This window comes from Cryptomeria japonica, chromosome 2 (assembly GCF_030272615.1).
Source record: "Cryptomeria japonica chromosome 2, Sugi_1.0, whole genome shotgun sequence".
Classification (NCBI taxonomy): Eukaryota; Viridiplantae; Streptophyta; class Pinopsida; order Cupressales; family Cupressaceae; genus Cryptomeria; species Cryptomeria japonica.
The window spans coordinates 471,167,521-471,178,954 of record NC_081406.1 but is presented as its reverse complement, the minus strand read 5'-3'; the positions used below and the strand labels follow the sequence as shown (position 1 = coordinate 471,178,954).

Here is an 11,434-nt window from a genome sequence, read left to right as displayed (position 1 = left end):
CAGCTATGCCCATTTACCAACTCTCCTGTCAACATTTATCTTCTTCTAAACTTGCAGAGCTCAACAAGCATCTCAGGACTTTCTTTTGGCAAGGTGCTAATGACAATCGTAAAATATCACTCATATCATGGGACAAGATATGCAAACCTAAAGAAGAAGGAGGAGTTGGCATTAAAAACCTTCATGATCAGGGCAAAGCCTTGGGTGCCAAGTTGGTTTGGAGGATGTTCAGAACCCCCCACCTCAAATGGGCTCGCTTGCTGCACCACAAATACCTTAATGGAGGGAATCCTATCCAAATCTTCAGAGAAACCAACCCTCCCAGAGGGTCCTGCCTATGGAATTTTATGTTAGAGTGCAGGAGGATTATCTTTGACAGACTTACTTGGAACCTGGGGTCTGGGGATAAAGCTCTTTTCTGGTCGGATTCATGGGGTGGATATAAGGCTATTGATAATATCCATGACTTTGGTGCTACTCGGATCCTTCTTGAATATCATAGAGGACCCCTATTAAACAACTATATCTCCCCTTTAGAGGATGGGGCTGGTTGGCAGTGGATCGAGAAGGAAGATGAGGATATCCTGGTAAGGGATAAACAAAAACTTATGGCAATTCTTAAATCAAGGAGCATTGCCTTAGGTTAGGTTGAGGACAAGCTCATCTGGGATGGCTCCCTAAGAGGAGAATACAACTCCAAGGATGGGTACTCTCTCATCTCCAAATTGTTTATAAGACCTATGATTGAGCTTCCCTTGAAACTTTGCTGGGATAAATACTGTCTGCCTAAGGCAGGTATCTTCTCCTGGCTTGCAGTTCAGAACAAGCTCCTAACTACGGACAAATTTAGAAGAATGGGGTATGAGGGCCCTAGTAGATGTCCTCTTTGCGAGGCTGACGAGGAAGACACCAATCATATCCTCCTTAACTGCCCCTTTTCTCACAAATGTTGGATCTGGTTCACCAACAAACTTGAATGGTTTGCAGCCTTCCCCCACACCATCTTTGGAATGCTCAAGGGCATGGCTGTCTCTTTGAAGGTTTATGGACAACTCTTCCTTCTTCCATTATGTGGGAACTATGGAAGGAGAGAAATAGACGTCTCTTTAAGAATGAAAAACTAGAGGTTCCCAGAATCATTAACATGATAGAGTTAGCTATCACTGAGCTCATGAACAACCGACTGTCATCAGGCACATTGAAGAATGCCTCTATCACTTATTGGGATGAAAAGATGATAAAACGTTGGGAAGGCTTATCCTTTCCTCCCTTTGTAGGAGATGGTCCTATTGCTAGTCTTCGATCAAGGGAGGCATGCAAATGGCAGCCCCCAGGCGAAGGTTGGATGAAGCTAAAATTTGATGGGGCATCTCGTGCCAACCTAGGGCAAGTAGGGATAGGATGTGTTTTTCATAATTGGGAAGGCAAGGAACTAGCAACCCTTGCCTCTCCGGTTGGCATCAACACCAACATTTGGGCGGAACTTATGGCCCTGGTGGAGGGTTTGCATTTATGCAGGAAACTAGGAGTTAAGAACTTGGAAATTGAAGGAGATTCGGCTATAATTGTCAATGCTCTGAGGAAAGGTAGTATGCCTAATTGGAGACTAAATACTTTGCTATCAAAAGCTCTTGACTTATGCAGAGATCTTGATAGGTTCACAGTCAATCATATTTATAGGGAGAGCAATAAAAGAGCGGATGAGTTGGCCAACTTGGGAGCCGATGGCATCAATCTCTTGTCTATGCCACCTTAAGGCAACCCCCTCTTTTGTTTTCGTGTCCTAAGTGGTCATTAGCATGTTCCTCCTTTCATCCCCTTATGTTTCTCTTGCCCAGACTCTGTTTTAACCTCCTTATTTATTCCTCTTCCTGCCCCCTATATTTTCATATAGATACTCAGACAAACATTCAGTTTAAATATTGGCTTCTCAACATATAACCGTTAACTAACACTTTTGTTTCGAATATCACTTCGATCAAGTATTTCCTTCATTCATCGATATACTGTTTTCGGTCTCTAGGGCTGTCTCCTCACCGCTTCCTATCTGATATCCATCAGGTTTTTATGTCGATGAAACCATGGGCTTCAGTGACCTCCTTTATTTTTCCATCGAAATACTTCTTCCATCGATATCACTATGGCCCGTCGATGAATAATCTATTGTCTCATCGAAGCCTTTCTTTATCCTCTCTTGTCATCTTCCACCAGTAAAGTTGTATCGGCAAAACAACACATATCAGGGACATGCCTTTTAGTCTCCTCGAAACCTATCTCCTCATCGATATCTTTTATTGATGTATCTGCCTTTTATCTGATCGACCTTATTCTTTTGATGAGAATGTTTTTTTCAGTGAGTCCCTTTGCACCGATGGTATTATCTCCTCGAAGACCTTTTCCCGTCAATGAAAACCATCTCCACATTCCTCGATATATTTTATCGATGGAATTACTATCTTTGATGAGTCCTTTCTGAAGTTCATCAGCGTTTCCTTTCTTTCGATACCCTTTTTTCAATGAGACATCGTTGGGTCTCATGTCAAAGAAACCTTGGGCTTCGGTAACTCCCTTTATCCTTCCATCGATACACTTTTTCTATCGACATCACTACACTCCTTTGATGAATGGGTCTATTGTTTCATTGAGGCCATCTTTCTTTTGATGATTTGCTTCCACTATCATCTTTCATCGATGAGCTCAATAGTAATCTTCCTCGATAAAGTTGCATCGGTAAAACCACACACATCGGCAACATGCCTTTTAGCCTCCTCAAAACTCATATTCTTATTGATATCTTTTATCGATGTAGCTTCCTTCTGTTTGATTGAGATCATTCTTTCGATAAGAACACTTCTTTCGGTAAGTTTCCTTCATGTTGCGCCGATGGTATTATTTCCTTGGTAGCCTTTTCCCGTCGATGAAAACCGTCTCTGCTTTCTTCGATATCCTCTTTCGGTGGAATCAATGCTTTCGATAAGTCCCTCTTAGGTTCATCGGTGTTCCCTTTCCTTCGATACCCTTTTTATATCGATGAAACTCTCTTATGTTTTATCGACCTTTTATCTTTTGATAAAACTGTCACTGTCGGCCAATAACTTTAGTATCTCTTCGACACCCTTCTTTTCTTGAATAGTCCTATCGATGAAACCTTTCCCAGTTTCTTCGATCTCATCATTTCGGTAGAACTATCTTCTTCAGTGAATTCATTACATGTCCTACCGATACCGTAGTTTCTTTGGTAGCCTTGCTTCATTGACGAAACCTCCTTTGGTTTCTTTGATATACCTTCTATCGATGAAAAATAATGCTTTCGATAAGTCCCTTATGAAGTTCATCGAGGCCCAAGTCTATTCGATAAATCATCTTATCGATGAAACATCGACAGGTTTCTTCGATTCAAGAGGTGTACCATTTCGGTAAAACTAGACATTTCGGTGAGAGGTTAGTGTGTACATCCAATGGCTTTGGTTTGGGTGATAACATTTAGGATTTTGATGTCGTTGGAAGTTTCAAGGGTTCTATCAAAACTCTTAAGGGCATGCTTGATTTACTTAAAGCTTTCCCATGACACTCAATTAGGGCCTTGAAGGTTCTCGAACCATTTTCTTTAGGATGGTAGCTCCCAGCAATCTCTCTGCAGAAATATTTATGGAATTTGCCTCGTTAATATTTATTGAGTTTATGCTCTTCGATGGGTAATCTCTCTCGCATTTTGTTTCTGGAGATTTTTTGAGACTAATATTTTGAGCTGTGTATCCTAACAGGGTGACCATCCAGGCAGGTATGATATATTGTATAAGTTGACCTGTTCGGTTTTCTTTTTCCTAACATTCTGGTGAAAAATTTTCTCAAGATTTTGTGCAGCATAAGGAGTAGAGCATGCTTAACCCTGTGTTTCAGGAATAGCAAGAACTGTCGCCCACAAATGGCAGCATCACCCCAAGAGATGGGCAATCTGCTGCTCAACTTTACACAGAGGATTTCTACATACAATCTTCATTATTTGGACAAGTTCCCTTTGTGATCTTGTACCTCCATTTTGTATTGCATTCTTAATTTTTCTGATCCTTAAGGGATCTGGGCTAGACCGGAGGTTTTCTTCACTCCATTCTTTCCTACCGGTACCCACACCGAATGGAGGTGCAATTGTAAATCTATCTATTTTTTAAATTAATAAAATTCTTTGGCCTCGACCTTTTATCGATCAAAAAAAATAAAAATTGTAGCTCAATTGATTGGTCACAATTGATAAGGATGATGATATGTGATTAAAAAGGTATCCACACCAAGATTAAAATTTTTAAGAAGCATTTAGGACATATTAACCTCTATTTTTAGACACATGAGTGACTTTGATAGAGAAGATTCCCTTACACTTGACTATTCAATTGAAACATGGCTTTTGATTTAAAACTATACTTACTCATCTTGTTGTAATATTTTATATGATATGACATCTATATAATTGATTGCTTCAATAAAATAAAAATAAAAAATCTTCTAAATTTAACAAAAGATAATATTTATTTTAACTAAAAAAATTCTTTTCAACTTTTCAAATATACAATTAATAATAACTAGATAAACAACCCTGATTATAGTCATACCATTAGAAAAGAAAGAATAGACAAATGCCATACTAATAAAAAAACCATTACATGGTAATCTGGAGCCATATGCTATATTATATTACCCTTTAAAAGTAATTTTGTCTTCTCCAGTTTCGAACCATTGACCTCACGTTGCAGTAAAGCAGCTTATGCTCTCTTAATCAATGACAACAAGAGAGTAAGAAATGGGGCTTTGGCCTCGTGCTGTACGTAGTTTTCACCTCTGCTTTGGTTTTATAGCAAATGGATTTATCTCTCACACGTGTGGTAGCCTTAAACTGCAATCACACATATCAACATAAGCATTTGAACATCCATGATACAGTCAATTGCTGTAACAACAGAAGGAAAATCGTGAATTTGTCTCTCAAATTTGGAACTTGTGAAATTGGTGGGCGTCGTAAGGGATCGTTCAGGCCTTCACAAACTAATATGCGGGTTGTGCCCGAAATGGAGGAGTCCACAGCAGGAGTGTCGTGTGAAGACGATGACTTTAGCAATGGTCACATATTGCCGGAGAAGAACGGAGGGCGGGAATTGGAAACCATGTTCCCTGCATATATGCAAAGCAGGTCGGGGGAGGCGACGGCTTCGAGGGCTGCGGCGGCAGCAGCTGCCTCTGCAAAGGAACTGGAATGCCGTGTCAAGTGTCCTGGCAATTCGTCGGTGCTGTCGGCGCCACCCGGCTCCACTGCTAAGCCTCCCTCTGAGGGTGCCAAAAATATATCCGAATTGATGTCAGCCGATCCGATTTGGGCTGCCATGCGAGCCGAAGCGCGGTTAGAGGTGTGCCTCACAATAGTCGACTCTCAGTTTCTTTTGATAAGGCTAAAAGAGTTTTATTTATGTGTTTTCTATTTCCCATCACTGGCTAATTGGTTGAGTTTTACCTTTTTTCTAAATTAGATCTCTCCATATGTTAAAACTGGTCAAGATTATGGGTAGTTTTGATTGGGATCGTGCCGCAGTCTTTAACTCTTAGTTAGTCGAAGTATCAGTCATACTCCCCTATAAAATAGAAAAAATAATTAATGGATGATATAAAATCTCTTATTGAATTCAAAAATTTCCAGAACAAGGCAAGACTATGCAAATTAATTTTACCAGTCTGGAGGCAAGAGTATGCAAATTAAAATTATTGAGTTTTTTTTGGTTAATGTTAAGGGCGGAAAGGTATCCATTCACCAAATTCTCCAAGTTTTAATATGCATCATTGATTTTATTCCTTCTTAAACTCCTCGAGCTTAATGCTAAGAACTTAGAGGTATCCATTCTACAAATTCAATCGTGACATTATATGAACCTCATTCTTTATTAACAGGATTCCTAAACTCTTTGTGAACTATTCATTTTCACTACCGGCCTGAGGGCTGCTTGACTTTTGATTTAATTTTAAAAAAAAATTTCTTATATGTGTCATAGGTATTCGATTTATTACAGATTAGGGACCAAATGCAACGAACAAAAATAAACTAGATTGTTAGCAAAATGAAAAATTTCATGGGATCAAGGTCACAAGATTCTTGTTTATTTCCCCTTTGGATACTTCCCTCTCTCCAGATTGTTATTTGTATGTCCCCTGCAATGAAAATATATAAAAATTAATACACAAATACCAGTTGTAAGTCGTTTAATGAGTTGACCAATTACTTCCCCTGTTTTTTGGTTCACTTCTCAATCTTTCATGACAACCTGTCAGTGTCAACCATAGAGGCGCCTCCACTCAAATGATTTTATTAAAGGAAAGAAGTGGAATAAGCGATAATGGTAACTTGATGACCGATTCATGGATTTTCGTCTTTATTATTTTCAGTTTCTTTTTGAGAAAGCTCTGAACAATTGAGATTGGTACTGTCGGAGATATCTCCCTCCCCATTTGAGGTTGAGTAATCGAGTGAATCATGTGAAGAGGATATGACGATAGTTTTTTACTTTTTAGTAGTGGGGATCTCTCTAAATCAAAGCTTAACTTCATGGCTTTATCATGTTTCTCCTTGAATACAACAATTGGTCCAAAGCTAGCCACAAATGAGCCTTGCGACAACAATCTGAAATCTGCCCCTACCACAGGCATACAATTTTATTTCCATCACTGTAGTAGGGTTAAAGTTTTCCTATCTGCATCCTTAACAAACATCTCAACTAATGTGCTGATGGTCTTGTTCGTTAGCCATGAGAAAGTGTGTTGCTCTCTTCAGAAGTTAAAGAAAGTACTGAAATGACAATTTGCTATACTCAGGGAGTCAGGTCTATTTCTTCCACATTTATGGATTTTCAAAGTTGTCTGCATACGCTCATGCTCATTGTATGCACTCGAATGGTAACTGTTGTCATTTTATGACACCCTTGGTCCATCAGTAAGAACCGATCAGAGATACGATCCATGGACCAGTGCTGCCCTAGTTGATCAAAGAGAAAGTAGAAGAATCATAAAGTGTGAAGTGTTGCCTTCTGGAGGAGGTTCCTCCTTTGGCCTTTTCTTCCTTCCCCGGAACCCCGAGGTTTCGAGGTTCTTTCCCTTTGCCTTCTCCTGTTCTCCTTCTCCGAAACACCGGAACCTTGACGTTCCGAAGTTCCTTTCTTTTCTTCTTCCCTCCTCCGGAACTCCAGAACCCTGAGGTTCCGAAGTTCCTTTGTGCAATTCCGCCTTTTCCTTGCCTCCTTCTAGTCCCCCAGAACGCCGGAACCCTGAGGTTCCGAAGTTCCCTCCTAGCCTTTCTTCCTTCTTTTCTCCGGAACTCCGGAACCCTGAGGTTCCGTAGTTCTCTTCCTTTGCTTCCCTTTCTTCTCTCCGGAACTCCGGAACCCCGAGGTTCCGAAGTTCCTTTCCTTCTCTTCCTCTCTCTTTCCCGGAACTCCGGAACCCCGAGGTTCCGAAGTTCCCTTCCTTGGTCTCTTGTTCTCTACCCCAGAACTCCGGAACCCCCAGGTTCCCAAGTTCCTAAGTCTTCCCAACTTCGGTGACCCAGGTCTTCGAAGTCTTCCAAACTCCTTTTGGCTTGTAACACTTCCGGATGGCGTGATCGACACTCAAGGCTTTAAATGCTCCGACAGTTTTGGTGACTTATGCACTTTCTTTTGTGGAGCCACAGGGGTGCATTTAATGTTTTTGGCAGGATTTCCATCAAGGGAGGTACGGGGCCATGCTTGTTGTGGTGATTATGTCATGTCTGCATACTCTGACTTTGGAAGGTCAGTCAATCCACCTTCTCAGGGTTGCCTTTTGTGGGTATGGCTAGGTTGCTTGCAAGTACTGAGGTCAAGTGCATGCACTTCCCTGCACTCTTAGACTGACATGCAGGGGTCATGATCACTCTTGTAACCATTTTTCTATATAAGGCTGTTAAGCCTCATTGTAAAGGGTTCTCTCCCTGCTGCCTTGAGCTTTCCTATGCTCTTTCTCTTCTCTTGAAGACTTGTAATAATTTTTGCATTTCTGCAACTGTAAGTTTGGCCTTTGGCCTTTGGTCTTTGAATGAATTGAAATTACATTCTTGCCTTCCTTCAACTTATGCATGTTGTGTATGTTTCCTTACCTTCATCATAAGTGTATGTTTTGTGGCTCTTCTCTCCATATATGTTGTGTTAACTTGTTTTTTCTGAGTGTGACTTGTGGGAAACTTTCTCCCCTCTTGGCATTCAGTGGATTCTAACCTTCATACATGCATTGGGATCACTCATACAACTGAAGTTTGTGCATCTCCTGGGTGTTTCAATTGATTCTTTGTGTCATTTCGGGTAGGGAGAGAAACAATCTCTTCTTGGTGCATCACCTCCTTTGTTTTAAGCATTTTTCTCTTCCCTTTACCTTTGCAATTTGTTAGGATAGGCCTAGGAGTTAGTTTTGAAGTGTTGAGTTGGTTCAACACCTGCACCTGGATTGAGAAGAAAGCCGTCCTTCTCCAGAGATTCAACCCCCTTGCGCAAGGTTCCACACTTCGGGGTTGTTTCCATGGTTCACAAGGTTGTTGAGTTGATAGCTCAGCAAGGGTGCAAGCTTTTGTGATAACAATTTTTTGGCATGCTCGGTGGGACTTCATTCGATTTACATGCTAAGGATTCAGTGCTATTCTTGGCATGTCAGCCTTTAGAGACAGTCATCTTCAAGCACTTCACGACTCTGCTCACAAGACCAGTCTCTTGTAAATGACTTGTTGCTAGCTCTGGAACCCCGAGGTCTCCAGGTTCCGAAGTCACTAAGCCATCTCAACCTCGGAACCCCCAGGTTCCGAAGTTCCTAGGTCCGTTACTTCAAAAGCCCCAGGTTCCCAAGTCATCGCATCTCTCACAACGTCGGAAGTCCGGACCCCCCAAGTTCCGAAGTGATTAAGCCCGGAACCCCGGAACTCCAGAACCCCAAGGTTCCGAAGTCTCTGCTCAACAGGTCCACTGCTTGCTCATGACTTGTTGCAGCTCCGGATTTCATGCCCAGAATTTATACAAGGGCGTCTTCTAGAGGTAGTTTCCAGTTCGAAGAACTCTCATCTTCAGACTCTAGAAGGCAGAGAGGTAGACCTTCATTATCACCATTTAGGGAGGTCAGGGTTGTAAACACTCCATCTCTCAGGTCTCATTCTACCCCTCCATTTACAAGACCATTACTATCAAGGGCTCCCACCACTCACATCAATAGACCATTGTTTCGCATGGCAAGAAATCAAGTTTTTGTTACCTTCAATGGGGGGAGTCCCCTTATTTTGACTCGATGGAATGACATACTAGTGGCTGCGTTGAAGAGTATACCATACTTCACTGGTGAAACAACTACTACGCCTATAGAGCACATTCAAGACATTGCAAACATCTGCTCCGTCCATAATATCACTCAGGATGATGTTGCTGTCAGACTTTTAGCCGCATCTTTGTAAGGCAAAGCTTTGCAATGGTATAGAGGGTTGCCGTCTAGCTCCATTCACAATTGGGACGAATTGGGGGAGAGGTTGTGCAACCATTTCGAAGACAAAAGTGATCACCTATCACTTGTGGAGCAGTTGACTACGATCAAGAGGGCACCCCACGAGTTCATGGGAGATTTCAATTTCAGATTCCATAAGACATGGAATAGAATTCCCTCTCTAGTGGAGCCATCTCCAAATCATGCCTTCTTGTATTATCTTAGAGCCCTCAACAACGATATAGCTGTCATGGTACAACCAATGGGTGGAGCCTCTCTACCTGGTGCATATGATATAGCCATCAGGGCAGAAAATTGTTTGATTTAGGCTGGGAAGATAGCTCCAAGGCCTCCAAGGCCTCTCTTCCTAGAAGCTCCTACTCAACAACCCACCTTGGCTCCTATCCCCATGGCTCCCGCAGGTCAACCATCTACGCCCTCTACATCCTCCAATGAGCTCCATGAGGTCAAGGCTTGTTGATGTGTATTTTGTACACTATCAAACACAGAATAAAATACCCTAGGGTACCTTATCCTCTCTTGAGTAAAGCCTCTGAATGCTGAAGATATCACAAGAAAGGATCAATCAGGGTGACTTCAAGGTTCTTCGTTGTAGTATCTCTACGTGTGGATAAGCACCAGTGGTCGTTGTGAATGCTGTTTCTTCAAGGGGCCTTACGTTTTCGAGCTGCAGGAATAGGATTCTCCTAAAACTAACAGGTTCTCAAAAAAAAATCAAAAGGTAGGGTTTGCAAGAGATGAATTCTAATCTAATCCTAAGAATGACTCAATGTAGACTAGACTTGGTAAGATTCTACCAATTTCAGTATTGCCAAGGAATTACAACTTTACTGGAATTGATGCGATCTTCTAAGGTGATTAATGATTTTTCAAGTCATCAAGAATTATAGACACTACCATAAAGGTACATATCAATAGTTCAATAATGATTGAAGGTTCAAGCAATCTAAATATCTCCAGTTGACCACACAAGGCGTCCTTACAATCAGTAAGAAGCTAGTGGTTTGGAACGTGAATCTCACCAAAGATCAAGCCCAACACTTAGTCCTTCAAACTTAAATACTACTTCGACTGAGAATGATTCAAGAAAGTAAACAACCATGAAAATAGCCACAAGAATTGCAATAAAACACCATACCTTCAATATTTTATTGATCTCAAAGCCAAAATAGACAACAATTGCTTGAAATTCTTTCTTCAATGCTCAATCTTGCTACAAAATAACTTTCTTCTCTCCAAAAGCTCTAATCTTCTAATTTCTAATTGCTAATGACAAAATGAAAATGAGTGAGGGTATATATAGCATCCTCAATTACAATGAACGACCCAGATCAAAAGAAGATCAACGGCTGAGATTTTGACACCTAAACCCTAATTAGGGTTTGTTACAAAAAATTCCCTTTTTTATTGAACATTATTAAATGCATAGCCAAATATTTAATTGGCACAAAAATCGAGGGAACATAGACCAATGATAATTAAGATGCCACATCATTTTATAACAACCTCTCTTCTAGAACCTTATTCCCCTTCCAATGTTCTTTCTTAGCATATGCAACGAATCTGGACACAATTCCTTCAATCTCAGCAATAGGAATCTCGGGAAGATTCCTCATTCGCTCCTCCAAGTGGATAACCTAATCAAAGGCCTTGAGAAGAGCAGCTTCCCATCCAGGTTCGAGCTCTTTGATCCTCTCAATCAGGAGCATAGTAGTGAACATTAGATCCTGTTGCCCATCTGTGATGACATTATCATCTTTGCAAAAGATGACCTTGACTCTTTCTTCCAATTCTTGAAGGTCCACATCTGTCTCAACTTCGATCCTTCTGCCAAGAATGGTACACAACACTTCAAACACCTTATCCTGAATTGGATGGATGACGCCCTCAACTTGATTGCATTTGGTGC

General features: G+C 41.1%; 1 protein-coding gene across 6 annotated transcripts in view; it reads left to right on the top strand.

Moving 5' to 3' along the window:
- The first annotated feature begins 4,665 nt into the window (after positions 1 to 4,665).
- LOC131051272 (serine acetyltransferase 2) overlaps positions 4,666 to 11,434 on the top strand; it is a 155,562-nt gene continuing 148,793 nt past the window's right edge. For 2 of the 6 annotated variants that reach the window (XM_057986074.2, XM_057986146.2), the window contains exon 1: positions 4,671 to 5,396. In XM_057986074.2, coding sequence (XP_057842057.2) covers positions 4,854 to 5,396 — 543 coding nt within the window. In that variant the 5' untranslated portion in view covers positions 4,671 to 4,853. Of the gene's footprint in view, positions 5,397 to 11,434 lie in introns of all 6 variants that reach the window. The other 4 variants (XR_009107110.2, XM_057985933.2, XM_057986005.2 and 1 more) reach the window with 4 other exon arrangements.